The 19,082-nt window shown below is 33.8% G+C and overlaps 3 protein-coding genes across 4 annotated transcripts; 1 reads left to right on the forward strand and 2 right to left on the reverse strand.

Annotated features, from left to right (window-relative positions):
• The first annotated feature begins 238 nt into the window (after nucleotides 1–238).
• Alr (Evr1_Alr domain-containing protein Alr) lies at nucleotides 239–1,863 on the forward strand. Its single transcript, XM_073973846.1, has 3 exons — nucleotides 239–471; nucleotides 535–773; nucleotides 848–1,863. Exons 1-3 carry the CDS (start codon nucleotides 355–357, stop codon nucleotides 1,008–1,010), a joined length of 519 nt encoding a protein of 172 aa, XP_073829947.1. The 5' UTR covers nucleotides 239–354; the 3' UTR covers nucleotides 1,011–1,863.
• Nucleotides 1,864–5,136: 3,273 nt separating this feature from the next.
• Nucleotides 5,137–12,423, reverse strand: COX6B (Cytochrome c oxidase subunit 6B). Of its 2 annotated transcripts, none has more exons than XM_073973850.1 (2): nucleotides 12,284–12,423; nucleotides 5,137–5,619 (listed from the first exon to the last, which is right to left on the reverse strand). In XM_073973850.1, exon 2 carries the CDS (start codon nucleotides 5,600–5,602, stop codon nucleotides 5,375–5,377), a length of 228 nt encoding a protein of 75 aa, XP_073829951.1. In that variant the 5' UTR covers nucleotides 5,603–5,619; nucleotides 12,284–12,423; the 3' UTR covers nucleotides 5,137–5,374. The 2 variants fall into 2 exon arrangements, with proteins under 2 accessions (XP_073829951.1, XP_073829950.1); XM_073973849.1 differs by having other exon boundaries at nucleotides 5,137–5,668; nucleotides 12,284–12,412.
• On the reverse strand, nucleotides 9,434–12,116 carry LOC141397486 (uncharacterized). Its single transcript, XM_073973845.1, has 3 exons — nucleotides 11,913–12,116; nucleotides 11,572–11,790; nucleotides 9,434–11,269 (listed from the first exon to the last, which is right to left on the reverse strand). Exon 3 carries the CDS (start codon nucleotides 11,183–11,185, stop codon nucleotides 9,974–9,976), a length of 1,212 nt encoding a protein of 403 aa, XP_073829946.1. The 5' UTR covers nucleotides 11,186–11,269; nucleotides 11,572–11,790; nucleotides 11,913–12,116; the 3' UTR covers nucleotides 9,434–9,973.
• Nucleotides 12,424–19,082: the final 6,659 nt, after the last annotated feature.

Consider the following 19,082-nt stretch of genomic DNA (forward strand, 5'->3'; position numbering starts at 1 on the left):
TGTGTTCTACTTTTGCACCACACACGCTTTGGGAATACGGACGTATTTAGGCATGTCTGTTAAAAATGGTAAGACTATGTTTACATTTACGAAATCCACTCGATTTCATCTGTCAATCCCTTTGTGTATACGTCAAATGAAAACTCATCTGAAATCGATTGGATTTCATCTGACGTTTGAGCAATTCTCCGAATGTGAACATTCCATATTTAATGAAACTTGGTAGCACCGGCACTATTGACAACATTGATCAGCTGTTTATGTTCTGTTCAACTATTTTTCGGCGCACTTGGACCACTTTTATAATAAATTTCCAGAAATTACTCAATAAAACCGAAAACAAACAAACACAGAATGGCTAGTTATGATGCCTATGGTACACCCACTAAACCGGATAGTAATTGTCGTACATGTACCGACTTCAAATCATGGTCTAAACAACAGCGGAATATATTTCAAAAGGCAGCTGATGTAAGTGACTTGGTGTTTAGTGTAAAGGAGATGTTCCATAACTCATGTTTTCTTATTTTTTAGAATAAAGAAGCTGCGAAAACTGGTGGAGATGGAGGTGCAAAGGATACGAGTATGCCTCGTGAAGATTGTCCCTTAGATAAATCACGTTTGGGTCAATCTACATGGGGTTTACTGCATACCATGGCAGCATTTTATTCGGATAATCCCACTGATAATCAAAAGAAAGATGTAAAAACATTTTTCGATGTCTTTTCCCGACTATATCCCTGCGAATATTGTGCTCAAGATTTTCGAAAAGAGTAAGTTTTTTAATTCTATCAAGATGATGCAATATTTTCGGTAGTTGTGAATTAATACATGTTTTTATTTATAGCCTCAAAGAAAATCCTGTCCAGGTGAACTCTCAAAAGGAATTCTCGTTGTGGTTGTGTGACTTTCACAATAGAGTCAATGTCAAATTGGGCAAACCGATATTCGACTGCAGTAAAGTGAACGAAAGATGGAGAGATGGCTGGTTAGATGGTTCATGTGACTAATTAGGATCCTGTATTGTCAATATCTAGCAATTCATGTTGTTGTCCTATTGCATCGGTTTTAGTTTTCCTATCCGATAACAAATTTTGCCAGAACCATGTATTTATTATTAGAAATTTTATATATTTATAAGGAAACCAGGACATATCCTTTCTGGTAGAATATGGGGTTTCCTTATAAACCTTTTCTAACTTGTAATCATTCTGTAGTGTATCCTTATGTTGATTGGGAAAGAAAAAACTTCATATATTTTTTCTTTAGCCACGTTATTTGTAAATACATACCAGTGTACAGTTGTTGTAAACACAGTTGTTTTTGTATCTTCGGCTAATTTTGCACGTGAGCTATAAAAAGCCGTAGAGAGTAAGAAGTGTGTTGAGTTATTACCCAAATAGAATGACTTGATAAACTTTATTCTAATGCATCCAATAATGAAAGAAATTATAAAATGTGACTCCAGAATAGACGGAGTGTATCCGGAAAACAAGGAGCCAGTTCGAACCTAATAATAGTACAATCTAAATAATTTAGGAGATTCCGAATTTAACTTTTTACCATAAATACAGTTTGTCAAGTAATTGTTTTCGAACCAAGGAAACTAAAATTTTTTTGTATAAATTTATGAAAAATTAATGATAATTATGATCAAAATGTCGGTTTTTTTTTTGGAAAAATTGGTTGGTCGACTTATTTAAGACAAGATAGGATGTATAAATAAAAAACTAACCCACTTAGTCCAACAAAAAATAACGAAAAACAATAACTACGTGTAATGCAAGTTGTCAATTAAATGTTTTCGATATGTAACCGAGGTTCCAAAACACCCCATATTTTCGGTAAATATTTGAAAATCATGACTTTTATGGATTTTATTCTTAACACGGATTAACTATTAACATGTATGAACAATATTAGGCATCGAATATCCGTACTAGGAGTATTACCATATGGACCAAAGGTGTACCAGGTAATATTACATGTATACAGGGTCCTATAGGTCTTAAACCGGAAATATCTAAAAAATTAAGAATTTTTGTGGGTTTGTATAGTTCACTAGTATGGATTGCCATCAACTAAAATAAATATTGTCTCCAGCATAATTAGATCAGGAGGGTTGCCAGACCAACTAAAAAGGTACCAGATTATATAAACACCAAACGGGACCACTTGAGTCTCAAAACCGGGCACTGAAGTTTGTTGTTTCACTTAAAATTAATTAAGATATAATGGCATTTCACGAAACAATCGGAAATATCGCAGTAGGAGACAAAAATTGCTTAGAAATGTATGGGATACAAATTTCGACAATTTTCAGAAATTTCGACAACTACGATCTATTGGACACATTTCGCGTATTTTGAGTACTACTGTCGCATATCTTTAAGGGGAAAATAATGCTGACGGAAAAATAATACCTTAGTGTTACCATGGAAGCCAAACAACTTAGATAATTCCTTTTAACTGGCACAAAACAGTTTAAATCTGAAGCCTATTATAAAATCAGTATAGACTGAAAATACCTTGCATGTGTATTTCTAAATATATGTTGTACTTTTATGTCATATTTTGGTTTGTATTGGAGAATTACCTTATCCCTTAATTCAATTTGAGTTAAATAAACAAATCTTAAGCCCTTGTTATGGATTCAGGTGGTCTCATTTACTGTTTATATATCCTGGTAACTTTTTAGTAGATCTGGCAACCCTCCTGATCTAATTATGCTGGAGGCAATATTTTAGTTGATGGCAATCCATCCTAGTGAGCTATACAAACTCATAAAACTTCTTAGTTTTCAGATATTTCCGGTTTAAGACCTATAGGACCCTGTATACATGTAATATGACCTGGTACACCCTTGGTCCATATGGTTACCCTCCTAGTACGGATATTCGATGCCTAATATTGTTGATACTTATTAATAGTTAATCCCTGTTAAGAATAAAATTCATAAAATGTAATGATTTTCAAGTATTTACCGAAAATATGGGGTGTTTTGGAACCTCGGTTACATATCGAAAACATTTAATTGACAACTTGCATTACACGTAGTTATTGTTTTTCGTTATTTTTTGTTGGACTAAGTGGGTTAGTTTTTTATTTATACATCCTATCTTGTCTTAAATAAGTCGACTAACTAATTTTTGCAAAAAACCCGACATTTTGATCATAATTATCAGAAATTTTCATAAATTTATACAAAAAAATTTTAGTTTCCTTGGTTCGAAAACAATTACTTGACAAACTGTATTTGTCTTCAGTAGTAGAACATATGAGACTGGGTTAATCAAGGCAAATTTATATAAGGTAGAAGTGACAATCAGCTGTATTTTTACTTTTTTTTTGTAAATTTGGTTTTCAAAATGTAATAGGGTCTACTTATGAAATTTGAAACTTCGAAATTTGCTATCATAAAATACTGCTTTTCATCCTAAACGTATAATAAAAAATACCTACGAGAGTTATGAATGCGTTATATTTACATTTTGATTCATGTTTGTTCTATTTTAGAGGATTTCCAAAACGTATTTATGTTTTTTCCTGAAAAAATTTTTGGAACGACCCTATTATTCAATATTTTCTTTGACAATTAATTTTCAATAACAACAATGTTGTTTTTGTAAATTTGCTAGTTGTTGTAATTCATGCATATACCTTATATAAATTTGCCTTGGGGTTAATAAACCAAGCCCTCAATCTTTTCATCCTCATGTCGTGTACGATAACTCCGATCATCAGTCTTGGAGAAATTTTGCCTGTAAACCGCGTTTTATGTTGTTGTAGTAGGACGGAATAAGGCGTTATTACGAGCGATCTTCTGCTTTTTTGTATAAAAATCAGATAAAAATATATATTCTTGTGTTCATAACAGTTTGCGATGTAGCTCTTAAACTAGATTTAAGCTCAAAATTTGCTAACAATTTGTAATATTTCCTTAATGGACAGCCTTCGGCGGGGATACGACCTATAATTCTTATGGCTAAATTAATAAAGAATAATGAGCCTTCCTTCACTCGTCTATAAAACTTCCTTCAGATCGTCTATAAAGACTTCCTTAAGCTCGTCTATAAAGGCTCCCTCCAAATCGTCTATAAATACTCCCTTCAGCTCGTATATTGACACTCCTTTCAGCTCGAACATAAACACTGTCTTCAGCTCGTCTGTAAAGACTCCCTTCAGCTTGTCCATAAGGACTACCTTCAGCTCGTCCATAAAAACTTCCTTCAGATCGCTTATAAAGGCTCCCTTCAGATCGTCTATAAAGACTGCTTCAGATTGTCCATAAAGACTCCCTTCAGATCGCCTAAAAGGACTCCCTTCAGTCCGTATCATCCCTATAGCTCATCTGTAAACCCCTTACTTATGTACGGCGGACGTAAAAGCAAAATTCCTTAAAAAAAGTACTGACTTCATAAATGCAATATTTACATTGGAAATATTGACAATGTCATATGAAGACAAAGTAAACTGCATTAATGAATGAACACATTGCTTTACTTTGTTTACTTTTCAAAATTCAGTTTTTATTGAAGTAAATTTATTTTTTTTTTAATTTTTTTACATACCAAAAATTGCGGATTTGTTCTAATTGTTTTTTATGTATTTTTCTGGTTTTTTCGCAAATGTCTTATAACAGTACTAAATAAATTTCACTTGCCAGCGCAACACAAATGGTAATACTGCACAAATTTAGCAATTACTGCGCAATGTGACGCGTCTTGTTGCATTTATGAAGTCAAAACGATAGGCCTGTTCGATAACTTCGCAATTAAAAAGTATTTGCAAGTTGTTGCAAGTACTTGCAACTACTTCTCATTTCTCTTTTATTGAGCAAGTTTGTTATCGAACAGCATTTTGTACAAATTTGTACAAACTTTTGGGTTATCGAACAGACCTAATATCACGTGACTCATCATGTTGCATTTATGAAGTCAGCCAGCATTTTTATAAAAAATATCCTTTTTCAATAAATATGTTAATTAAAGCTTAAATGATAGTTTATTTAGTATACAAACCTTTCAAATGGAATCATCCCAATTTCTATGATGCCTTTGTATATATCCACTGTTAATTTACGTATGCAGACAAATTAATTTAATGACTACTTTTCAAACGTAGCCAAATTGAAAATTGCATCAAATCATTATTACTATTTATTTTAAATTAAATTAAATTTGTAAATGGAAATGTGAATTCCAACTTATTTCACTACAACTTCGTTACCAATTTAAATACAATTTTTGTCGTTTTCTTTTTTTGTTGTTGTTTTATTTTAAATAGAATTCACAATTCATTTTAAATTTTGGGTTTGCGTAATAACAATAGACGACAATAGTGTTACAAAGCTAAGTTTTGAATGGCAAAGAATTTAGATTCTGCCGGGGAAAGTGCCACTTTCAAGTTGATCGTTCCACTTTTCAACCCAGGCATTGGGGCACATGGAGTTGAATACCTTCTTGAAATAATTGCAGGGTTCGTAGTTGGTACCACGTTTCTTCTGGCAGCGATGGAAATCCACGTAGGATTGGTAGCAGTAACGGGTCACGTTTTGGTTGGGGAAACGTGGATCAAAAGGAGCGGTTTCCAATTTAGTCATGTTTGGTGTTGTATCGCCTTTTTTCGACATGGAGAAATTTGAAAGTTTTAAATTAATATTAGAGAGCTTTAAGTTTGAATGCAGTGAGTACAGCAAAGTAATGAAATATGTTTTATTTTGTAGTACACAAACAATATGAGATGGGAGACAAGCAAGCGTACAAGACAGCATCCAAATGGAGTTGTTTTTTGATTTAATGGATAGATCGTTATCATGGGATTTGATTTATTGTTAATCAAGAAAAAGAGAAAAAGGCAATATAAATACAAATAGATGTTATAATTAATTTAAGAATTTAATTTGAAAATGTTGCTATAAGATATGAGTATATTTTCATTTTTACAAATCTGCAGTCCTGATATTTAATGAGATTTTTATTAAAACAGAGTAAGCTTTTTCTTATTGGAACTTATTATATTCTTCTTTTAGTGATGTTTTAATTACTGCCTCTTCTAATACATACTATTGTGGATTTTAAATATTAACCAGTATACAACAGATGTAACATGACAGTACATTAGGGTGGTTCTAAATCGATGTCGTATTTTTTAGGCTGAACCCTTCCCCCTCCTTAAAAGTGTTTAGTTGGCTGATTTCCGTATCGTCAGTTGCTTCACAAATGACTGAAAATCTGCGATTATGTTTCTTAACGCCGTTGTATTTAACAACTGCGAAGCTACGTGTTTCAAAACGTCAAAATACGTATTTTTAACGCAGGTAAAAAGCAAACATGTGTCATTTTTATTTATGATACATTTGAAATATTTTACGAAGTTTAAACAACACAAAGCAAATGACCATACGGAAGTCAGCCGTTTTGTTAGAATTTAAGATTGCCAAAGTTTGACCACAATCGGGATATGTTAACACGTGCTACTGAGGCCTCAAAGTTTCCATGGTTGTTGTTGTTGGGGCATACCTACGTGAAGCACAGGTTTGATGCTGGATTGGCAGCCGCTGGCCGAAACACTATGGTTCGGGTCAATCCGATACGAAATAACCCGTTGCCGTTGTTTAGCCATAACAAAGAACTGGTAAAGTTTATTCATCGATTGGACAATAAATGTGGTCTGTAGAGCGATTTCGTGAAAATTCGCCTTTGGCCCCATACAATTTTTTCAATTTCAATTTTTTTATTGGGTCTTTTCGAAAAATATTAAGAAGTTCACAATTGCATAAAAAATAAGCGGCTCTTTCATATTAGCCCCATACAAATTACTATGGAATCTTCCCGGCCCTTTACAGAATTCTACTACAGAGGTAAGTTCGTCTGTCCTCGCAACATCGGTCGGAAGGAACCGTTATACGTGGACCTATGTACGTATGTTTATGTGAGGTACCGTAATACCAGTAATGTGGAAATGTCAGTAATACCATACTGTGGACATATAGCGCCAATTTTTCGTAGAGACCCCTTGGAACCCCTTGGAACCTTAAATGAATTATTGCTATTTTTGTATGAGCAAGTACAAAAGTACTTTGCCGACTGAGATATACCAATAAATGTTTATTTAGGAAGATATTAGATTTTGTGGCCCTTTTCGGACATTGAACATGCCGACAAAAAAATATAAATTTGGATTAAAGTTCAAAAGTGTTGCGGAGAAGGTACCTTTTATGAATGGGTCGCCCATTTTGAAAGTGGATCTACTTTTCGGAGTCATTCCTTTAGATAGATATCACGGCTACCGGTCATTTCATTTGGTCACCGTATAATTTTGAGCTTTTTGGAGTACCTTCGGTAAAAATTTCCAAAGGATCTAGACATTAAACTGCACTTAAATAAAAATGTTGTACATTTGTGAGGGAGGTACCCTAAGAATTGAACTGATATCGCCCATTTTCGAACTAAGTTTAGACAAAATATTACGAGATCCAAAGTTTGGATCAAATCGATTTCTCGGTTTATGAGATATCGCGCGTTTGTGAGATACTGTCATGTAAAGGGGGACTGGACAACCTGCTGCAACAAAAATCAATCGAGAAGTGGTTGTAAACTGCACTTTTCCGAATTTTTTGTGGAAGGTACTCGAAGGAGAGGACCGATGTAGTCCATATTCGAACTTTATCTACATCTGGTAGAAATATTACGATGTGCAAAGTATGTACCAAATCGGTTTCTACCTTCGAGATTTATCGTGTGCACCATTTTAGAGAAAAGTTTTCAAATTATGTGGGGGACGTACCCGTACTAACTTCGAACTTAAACTATGTTTGGATAAAATATTGCAAATTATAAAGCTCGATCTTCAAGATTGCAGTTGTATCTTGATTTCAGCATACTGACGAGCTGACATGGTTATATCGACTTTGAATTCTATGCTGATTAAGAATGTATTTGCTTTATAGGGAATATTTCGATGTATTACTAACGGAATGACAAGGTTCTTCCTCTACATTATGATTGTATAAAAAAGAAGATCTATTAGGGTTTTTATCATAAGTCAAATTCAACCTACGGCTGCCACCCTCATTACATTCTTGTATAAACGCTGACAGTTTATTAAAACAGACTAATGACCTGTTTCACTAATGGTATGTTTCTCTAAGACGATTCGAATTCAAATTCGTTCGAATTGCTACCAAACTCGTATTGTTGTAGAAAAAAAAATATTTGATTGAGAACACAATGAATCAAATATTTTTCAAAAAACAGAAGTTTGGTAGTAAGTCGAACGAATTTGTATTCGAATCGTCATACCCCCATTATTACAAGTCTTCTTTTGTTATATTTTGGATTTACCGAACAGATTTAGAACGTTTTGCTCAACTTAAAGTTAAAAGTGATGATTGAATTTCAAGGAGGAGCTTCTTGGCATTAACTTTCAATGTAATAATTATATTTTTAATGCCTCCAAATTGGTTTATTTTGCGTTTTCAAATCCATCAGATAGTAAAAGAACGCATGTAATAATGACCCTTAGTGAAACAGGCCATAAGAAAATTCGAATTCGTTCGAACTACTACCAAACTTCTGTTTTTTGAAAAAATATTAAAATATTTAATTCACTTTTTTCCAATAAAACAAATATTTCCTACAACAAGAGGAGTTTTGTAGTAATTCGAACGATTATAAATTGGAATAAATGATGGAATTTCGGATTTAATTAGGTCAAATTATCACTAAATTGTGGTAATCATTCAGCTCAACTCCGAGGAATTAATAAAAAAACAAGCCAACGTTTTTTAGTATTTGTGGATGAGTTTCCGTAAAATGATAATTGATATAGCCCATGTTCGAACTTTATTCAAGTTTGGAAAACATATTAGACTGCGTAAAGTTTGGAACAAATTGGTTATTTTAATTTTGAGAGTTATGAGCTCACTACGTAGACATATATACGGACGGACATGGCTAAATTGACTCGTAATTGCATAAAATGGGCATATGCGTAAATTCGACCAGAAATGCCCAAGTTAAATTACTTTAATGAATTCTGGTTCAGAATGCGGAAATATAGGTTTTTGTACAATTAGTAAATGTTCCATAACGTTCCAACGATTTCAAGAAACTTATTCTTCTGCCGACATTACGTTTTCAAGGGGGTTTCTTTTGCAAATTCTAAAGCATTTTAAAAACCGAATTACATCCATATCATAATGTTTTTTCACTTACAACTTTTATCCAACTTGATGGTGCCACCTAATTAATAATTTTAAAACATTTTCATTTAGTCCATATTTACATTAGGCAATTTTCCTTGCGGCAATTGTTAGTTTGTTGGTGAGAGAGGGTGCTGAGAAAACAGAAAATTGCCGCAAGGAAAATTGCCTAATATAAATATGGACTTTTATTAAATATATATGTGGATATAAAAAAAATACTTTTCATTTTTGTTAAGATCATTGGCTTTTTAGTCACTATTTTTATTGTTGTTACGGGGGCTTCCAGGTGTTATTATACGTTTGTAGGTTTATAGATCGAGAGAGTTAAACGTTTGAAAATATCTATGGACATTTTCTTCAGATATTAAAGTGTGTTTGTGTATATATGTGTGGCCTGTATTGTATATACTAATTATATAATTAGTTTATATGTGTGTAATATATATTTTAGTATATATAAATGTATCTTACAACTACATACCTACAACTAAACTTATGAATAGAAAAAAATTAAAATTAAAAAATGAAGAATAAATTTCAAGATTCTCATTAAGAAAAAAAAAAACTGATTGGAAAAAATGACGATCCGCTTACGACCGTTTGGAAATGGGGTTAAAAAAAAATATGAAACAAAAAAGTAAAAATATGGAAAAATAATATATGCACAGTTCAATATTAATAGACAGACTCATCATGTTTCAAGTTCATTTTCACTTGTTTTGTTTTTTGTTATATTCTCTTCGCTCATTTTCAACGGTTTCGTGTTTATTTAATTAATGGTCTGTTGCCTTGCTCCGATTCACAAGCTGTATTTTTGTATTTATTAACTTCAGCCAAATATAGAGACCAAAAATCTTTGGGGTCATTACTGACTTCTGTTTGGGCCTTGGGTTTAGCAACAACTCCCGTTTTTAGAATTTTACCACCTTTACGACGACCCACAATGGGAGGTGGGGGAGCACTTTTGCCTGTGGCTGTGGCCACCAAATATGGTGCCGTTGCAGGACTTACAGAGGCTGCAAGAATAGGTACTACTGGATTTACAATAGCCGGCGGTACTACTGCAGCAGCTGCTGCCGCTGATGTGGAAGGTTTAACCTGTTGTAACTGCTGTTGTTGTTGCATTTTCTTAAATATTTCCAAGAATGAACCATCATTGGCAAATACCGGATGTGATGCCTCGGGTTTGGGTGGCGGATAAACTTTACCCTCTTTAGCCAATGCTTGTCGTAACTTTTCTTCCATTTCTCGGTGAATACGAGCTCGATCTATTGGTTCATTTTCATCAAATTTATAAATAGTTTTGTCAGAATCATTTTCATCTTTTTGTTGTGGCAATGGTAAATCTTCTAGATTATCTTGACTTTGAGAGTCATGGCTTTGTTTAGATTCTTGGGAATTGTCATTCGATGCTTCCGTTTCTTTTATGGCATCTAGAGTATTTTTATGCGGCTTCTTGTTGGATTGTTCTTTTTCGTCTCTGTCGCCGCCACGGTAATGTGAGGATGATCTTGATCTAGAACGTGATTTGGAATTTCGTCGCTTATAATCTCCTCCCCTTTTTCTATCATCATCGTAGTCATCGCGACGACGTTGTTGCCGCCGGTAATAAGCCGGTGACCTGGAACGTGAACGAGAATAGGAGCGAGAACGTGAATCACGATATCTTTTTGAGTGTGAAGAATGCTGACTGCCACTGTCAAGACGTCGTCGTGAAGAATGACCACGACTACGACTACGGCTGCGACTGATAGAATAGCGGCGACGATGACCACCACCACCATAGCGACTACGGCTTCGACTACGACTTCGTGATCGACTATAGTCGTCACGTTGACGACCATACGGAGATCTGCGATTTGAGTGACTGCGTCTACTATCTCCTCCTTTACGATATTGATTATAATGGTCATCGCTTCTCGACTCTATGTCGAAATCATCTCGTCGTATACGTTGACCACCACTGCCACTTGCCATTTTCAAGAAATTCGTATACTGCGGTATGCGTTTAGGGTGTTTCGTTTGTTTGTTAGCACCAAGCCACCAATGTGAGCCAAGTACCTGCAAATCAAACCATCATCCTCATAATTAGAATTTTGTGTCTATGTATTATTGCATTACAACAGTTTATACCTATTCTTTTTTCATGCTATATTTTTCTCTTCAAAATAGTTTCGTTTCTTATTTCACATTAAATATTTTCTTGTTCATTTTGCCAAAAAAATCTTCCAAATAATATTTTTAACAATTTTTTTTTTTTTTGGAATGTAACAAGAAAATATGAACTTTACAAAAAATATACTTTGTTTTTTAAAAGTTTAAAGAAAAATATTTGTATAAAATTGAATATAATTGGACATTACTTGATTCTTTTCTTATAAGGGCTGCTGCTGCCGCCTTTGAAGTGCTGTTAATTCCAGCTTTATTCCGCTACGTTGATGATGGTTGGTTGCTTAGCTGGGAGATAGGCTGCTTAGTGCTGATGATTGTTGGTTATGTTGGCTGTTACCACCGCCAGCCACTGCTGCTTTGGTCCTGTCTTATTTTTAGCGTAGAAATGAAATGTATTTGTGTGTAAATTCCTGTATAAAAAATGAACTTGAACGCATGAATATTTTATGTCTCCTCTTGAACTGTGCATTAAAAAATTTCTTTTTTTTAGAAAACCAAAATTTCTAAATAATTTTATGAGCAAAAATCATACTTCCTTTCCATTTTTCATAATTTCTTTCTATTGTACCCCTACACCACAGTAATTCTTAAATCTAAATTATAATTTTACTTTGTTTGGAGCATTTTATGCTCCATGAAAAGAAGTTTTTTCTTTTCATAAAAAATTCTCGTTATGTAATTTTTTCTTCCATTGGCTTTTGCTTGCTGTGTATCTCACCCTTCTTGCTCGTTACATATAGAGTGGTGCAGTAATCACATCACAAAAACTTTTCTTCTCCACAAAAACCACAAAATCATTTTCAATAATTTGCTTACTCTGTTTTAATGTTCTCTTGTTGTAAAATAAGAAATAATGGGTGTTTTTTTTCTGTGTCTTTTTGTTGTTTGATAACTTTTGCATACCTTTTGCAGGTTCTTTGCTTCCTCAAAAGAAAATTTTTCGCTGCTTCAACTCGACTGACTATGTCACGGTATCTCCTAAATAATGTGGCCGATTGAAAATTTTCGTAGCTTCTATTCGCTCGTTTTTGCTGAATAACTCGTTGCTGAAGAAATGTCTAGTTGCTTTCATGCGGCCGACATTACACGCATTTGTCAAATGGTGGAATTACAACTCTGTATGGTTTATAGGGTATAGTATATAGTGACGGAAATATAATGTCAAAATAATTTCCAGTTGTCTCTCTTAAAAGTTCAAAAATGTTCACGTTACGCCCATAGCTAATATTGAACGCGACGTACGACATTAATTCACCATCCTACAACAAAAGCGACGCTCCAAGAGCGTATTATGCTTGGCTTACATTTACGAAATACACTCGATTTCAACTGTCAAATCCATAGGTTAAACGTCAAATGAAATCCAATGGATTTCAGATGAGATTTCATTTGACGTTTGAGCTATGGAATTGACAGTTGAAATCGAGAGGATTTCGTAAATGTAAACTTAGCATTACCCAAATACGTTATGACAGAAATCCCGTTTAAAACAAAAAATCGCTGTCATTTGTCATCACCAATAATTTGAAAATAAAAATCGTGGAAATATACAGTATCGGCCAAAACTAAAGCACCCCCTCAGTAAATTTTTTGGAAATGATAATTGTTTTATGAAAACTAAATTATAAATTTATTTTTTATTTTTCTTTTTATTTATTTATATCTTTATAATTGGAAAATACAAAAACAAGGAATTCAGAATTTAATAAACAAAAGTTAACATTAAAAAAATATTTTAGGTCGCAAATATAAGTGGACAAAACTAAGGCACCACTCCATACCCCCTCCCCCCCCCCCCCCCCCCCCCATTTGAGGTACGGCAAAAACTATTGAAATTAATATTTCGTTGCTTATCCTCTATTCTGGATGACACAATCACATCTTTTAGGCATAAAGGATACTAAATTATTAATTATTGCAGGCGAAATAATCGGTTTTCGGAAAATTTAGCTTAAAACCTCAAAATACTGAAAATCGGAAGTTACCGTTATATGGGGGCTACACCCAAACGTGAACCCAGGTGGATTTTTGGTGGATATGTTTTGTGACCACTAAGAACCCTAAGTACCAAATTACAGCTAATTTAGTAGGAAAATGTGGCTTAAATATCCGAAATACCGAAGATCGGAAGGTACCGCTATAAGGGGGCTATACTAAAACATTAGCCGATATTGTTCATATTCATCCAAAAATGATGCTACAGCATCCACTAGTCAAATACAATACCCTAACGTTTAAAAATTAGCAAAAGAACGAATTGCAGAAGAACGATAGACGCCGGCTTATTCAGTCGACGACCAGCAAAAAAAACCCCTTCATATCGACTAAAAATGAAGGAGCCAGACTGGCATTCGCCAAAACCCATTTGAACTGTTTTCCGATGAATCTATGTTTAATTTAAAGTATTCAGATGGTTGGACTAAATGGGCGTTAAATCCTAAATATTGCAAAGACGCTGTAAAACATGGAGGCGGAAGGTTTTTTGCTGGTCGTCGACTGAATAAGCCGGCGTCTACCGTTCTTTTGCAATTCGTTCTTTTGCTAATTTTTAAACCTAAGGGATTTAGTATTCGACCAGAGAATGCTGTAGCATCATCTTTGGATGAATATGGACAATATCGGCTAATGTTTTGGTATAGCCCCTTATAGCGGTACCTTCTTCGGTATTTCGGATATTTAAGCCACATTTTCCTACTAAATTAGCTGTAATTTGGTACTTAGCGTTCTGAGTGGTCACAAAACATATCCACCAAAAATCGTGGACCTGGGTTTACGTTTGGGTGTAGCCCCCATATAACGGTAACTTCCGATTTTCAGTATTTTGAGGATTTAAGCTGAATTTTCCGAAAACCGATTATTTCGCCTGCAATAATTAATAATTTAGTATCCTTTATGCCTTAAAGATGTGATTGTGTCATTCAGAATAGAGGATAAGCAACGAAATATTGATTTCAATAGTTTTTGCTGTACCTCAAATGGGGGGTGCTTTAGTTTTGTCTGCTTATATTTGCGACCTAAAATGTTTTTTGAATTTTAACTTTTGTTTATTAAATTCTTATTGTATTTTTCAATTATAAAAATATAAATAAATAAAAAGAAAAATAAAAAATAAATTTATAATTTAGTTTTCATAAAAAAATTATTATTTCAAAAAAAAATTACTGAGGGGGTGCTTTAGTTTTGGCCGATACTGTATATGCTTTTGTTCCATTCCACATCTGAGTGATTTCATTGAAAAAATTGGTGAAATTATGAGTTTCTAGATCGAGTTCCATACTCTAAAGCCACACGCTGAAGCTTTCATACGAAACTTTCCCATTATTTTGGCGTTCATAGATCGAGTTCCATACTAAAGTATTTTTATGAAATTACTGTATTGGGGAACTCCACCTAAGAACGCCAAAATAATGGGAATGTTTCGTATGAAAGTTTCAGCGTGTGGCTTTAGAGATACTAGAGTAAAATCTTACAATCTTGATAGGATTGAACTAATAGTGCGAAAAATGTTAAGATATATTTTTCAGTTGGGTATCCATGAACATGTTCGTGCCTTCCAATTAACATCTGTTTTTCTTGGTTGCAATTGTCGGAATTACATTAATCTGCGTACAGTTCTTCATTTTTACAAAATAATGAGAACTCAACAACCTCTAGCTTTGGTTCGAGAGTTCTCCTTTATTAATTCCACACGCAACATAGTCGATGGTCAGACTAGCAAGGTTTCATGAAACCAATTTCGTTAAAGTTTCTTTTCAAATTTCGTTAATGTCCACACACGTTAACGTGAAATTTAAGATCTTTGCGTGTCCTCTTTATTTTACCATTCGCGTTTGTTGTGTTTCTCATACCAATAAAAACAAAAAAAGACATAAATAAACCAAAAAACAACACAAAATAATTAACATTAATAATTAAATTAATATTAATAGTTAAATTTTCACTATTTCATTAATTAAATGTTTTTATTAAATATATTTATGTTTGTTTTGTTGTTAACGTTTGCTTGAGAAAATAAAAATGAAAGAAAATTGAAGAAAAAATCTTGCAACGAAGAACAAGAAGAGGCAACACAACAAACACAGAAAACCATGTACATGGTTTTCACTACTTCATACCCCTCGCCTATAAACTTGACGTCGCCATGTTGAAATCGTGCTAGTCTGACCATCGACATACAAATTGATGTTCCATTACTTCGAACTTCTACTTTCGAACACTCTTACCTAGTTCGTGTTTATCGTGTATGGAACTGTTTTCCAAGTTCGCTAAGAAAGTTTTGCTATTCTTACTCCATCTATAAGAAGTTATTGAAATCACATTTTAATGGTGAATTAAATACATACATACATACATTTACTCATTGCTATGGGATCATTTATTTTTTATTTATAATTTTACAATATTCATATGGCTGGGGGGCCATCCTAATTATTGTTACTTTTTTTTTTAAATCTGTCTATTCTATCATAGTTTAGCACTATATTAAGTTACAGCCAGTTTCTGTATGTCGAAAGAAGAATGTGTGCGAATGAAACACGCCCGAACTTTAGTTTTCGAAAATATTTTACCTTTACCTTTGCTTTTGCTTCAAAACAAAAAACAAATTTGAAAAACACACAAGAATTTGGACGTGTTTCTTTCGCACACATTCTTCTTTCGACGTACAGAAACATGCTGTTAATCTTCCAATACATGTATAATTGGCCTTAAATGACTTTCTTTGTATTGATGCAAATTGAAATTGAAATTGCTGTAGTGAGGAATTCGAACCAATGGTAGAAACACAATCAGCCTGTTTCTGTATGTCGAAAGAAGAATGTGTGCGAATGAAACACGCCCTAACCTTAGTTTTCGAAATAATTTTACCTTTGCTTTTGCTTCGAAACAAAAAACAAATTTGAAAACACACAAGAGTTTGGTCGTGTTTCAATACTTCTTACGACATACTGAAACTGGCTGAATGACTTTTGTTGCTTGCTTCACACTCAATCCCAGCAAAAAGTTTTGGAAGTTATGCATGTGGAGTTATGATTTCACTATATCCTTCGATGCAGTCCACACGGAGTTGGATACAATTTTTAAGCAGTTGCTTTAGAGTCCCGCAAATATGTTCGCAACTTAAGTTGTTATTTCTTTATTTTATAACAAATTCTTCGAAATGTATACACTCTTGTTTACCTTTTGAAGAAATGTGTAGGGATCAACCAACTGTTTTTTTTCTGTATGGATCTCTACAGCAACTGCTTATAAAATGTATCGAACGGAGTGCATTTTTCATAACTCTGTTGGACTACATCGAAAGATGTTGTGAAATCATAACTCCAATTGCACAACTTCCAAAATCTTTTGCTGGGTTGTAATGTACACTTGTAGTGATTAAACTGCATCTACGGATGCAAACTTTTTGCTGGGATTGTATGTAAATGAATAAAGGCCAAGTACTAGCTAATTCAAATGCGATCCTGCACTTCTTCAATCTTTTACACAAATGGAGGCTTGGCTAAGCACGAATTTCTCATGCTTATCCAATAGTAACAGCCCGTTTCTTTATGTCGAAAGAAGAATGTGTGCGAAAGAAACACGCCCGAACTTTAGTTTTCGAAATAATTTTACCTTTGCTTTTGCTTCAAAACAAAAAACAAATTTGAAAAACACACAAGAGTTTGGACGTGTTTCTTTCGCACACATTCTTCTTTCGATATACAGAAACAGGCTGTTATACTATGTTTACATTTACGAAATCCACTCGATTTCATCTGTCAATTCCTTTGTGTATACGTCAAATGAAAACTCATCTGAAATCGATTGGATTTCATTTGTCGTTTGATCAATGGAATTGACAGTTGAAATCGAGTGGATTTCACCGTCAATTTCTTTGTGTATACGTCAAATGAAATCTCATCTGAAATCCATTGGATTTCATTTGATGATTAAGCAATGGAATTGACAGTTGAAATCGAGTGGATTTCGTAAATGTAAACCTAGCACGAGCCTCAATTTCTGTAAAAGAATAAAGAAATCCAAGATCGCATTTTTATTAGGTAGTACCTGGCCTTTGTTCATTTACATGAACTTGAGCGTGAAGCAAGCAACAAAAGTCATTGTGTTTCTACCTTAAGAACGCGTACTTTCATGAAATTTTTTAATGAAATTCACTCTAGTGTGAACCGGGACTTAGTCCCGGGCCACACAACAGTAATTTCACTGAAATTTCGATATGAAATTATGCGTCTCTAGATCGACGTCCATAGTAGAGTAAAATCATAAAATTGCTGTATTGGGGAATTCGATTAAAGAACACCTAATTTCATGAAATTTTTTAATGAAATTCACGCTAGTGTGGACCGGGACATACATGGGCGAAAATCAATACAAGTGGACAAGCACACTAATGACGTAATTACAAAAACAAAACATAAAGAAAGTACAACAAAATGAAAACAAAAGCACATAAATGACATGTAAAGTAAGAATTGGAATGATTAAGAAAATTCTACATGGCAGTTGTTGTTGCTTAACCCTGCGTTTACAAATGACAGAACAGTTGAGTTCATGTATTGATTGTCAAAATCCAAAAACTTGCCTATGTGACGTAGGCGTCCCGACAACTGCAAAAACAGTTGTAAAATTATGAATAAAAAACATCGATTTGCTTTTGTTTTCTGTTCACTTATTTTGTTTTGTTCATTGTCTTTTGTTTTCAATACATTTCAATTATTATCTCACACATTTTAACAAAAAATGTCAAAAATTGGTTAACCCTACTGTCTGTGGAAAACTGATGGACAGCTGGGAGACATCCGACAAATTTACCCTGCGTTTACAAATGACAGGACAGTTGACTTCATGTATTGATTGTCAAAATCCCACAACTTGCTTGTGTGACGTAGGCGTCCCGACAACTGCAAAAACAGTTGTAAAATTTTGAATAAAAATCATCGATTTATTTTTGATTTCCGTTCTCATATTTTGTTTTTGTTCATGTTCTTTTGTTTTCAACACATTTCAATTATTATCTCACTTATTTTTACAAAAATGCCAAAAATTTGTCTTCCTTTCTGTCTGTGAAAAATGATGGACAGCTGAGAGACAAACAACAAATGTATGTATGTGTTAGTAAATCAGAGTTGTATTTGAAGACAAACTGTCTGGTGTAAACGCCTAGTTATGTATGTGTTAGTAAATCAGAGTTGTATTTGAAGACAAATTGTCTGGTGTAAACGCCTAGTAAATAAAAGCTTTGTTCCCGTACTTGTTAATAGTAAATCTCGTAAAAGAGAGAAAGAGAGAAAAATTGTTGCCACACAAAAGTTTTTTCAAAAAGTTGGGGAACGCAAATATGGAAAAAACGTCAAAAAAGCTGGAACGAATGTCAAAGTCGGCGCACCAGCCAATCAGACGCCGGCATCCATGTTACTATTTTTTACACGCTCAAATTTGTCGAGTAAAAAGTTTTTAAAGAGAGCGCCATTCAGCGCAATTTTTGTTTAAAGAGAAGTGAACATTTTACATCTTTTTTGTGTACGGGAACGGGGTTTTGGGTAAAATGTGTAAAAGTCGTAAAAATTGTAAAAACTTTTGAGTTCTGGAACAAAGCTAAAGTAACTGCGTAATAAAACTTTACGTTACAATTAAAATTTTAAATTAACGGAAATTGAACTAATAATACTAATAGCCCGTTTCCACGGTACGTCGTTCGATC

The sequence above is a fragment of the Musca autumnalis genome, unplaced genomic scaffold (assembly GCF_047663935.1).
Source record: "Musca autumnalis isolate F117 unplaced genomic scaffold, ASM4766393v1 scaffold_3, whole genome shotgun sequence".
In the NCBI taxonomy this organism is placed as follows: Eukaryota; Metazoa; Arthropoda; class Insecta; order Diptera; family Muscidae; genus Musca; species Musca autumnalis.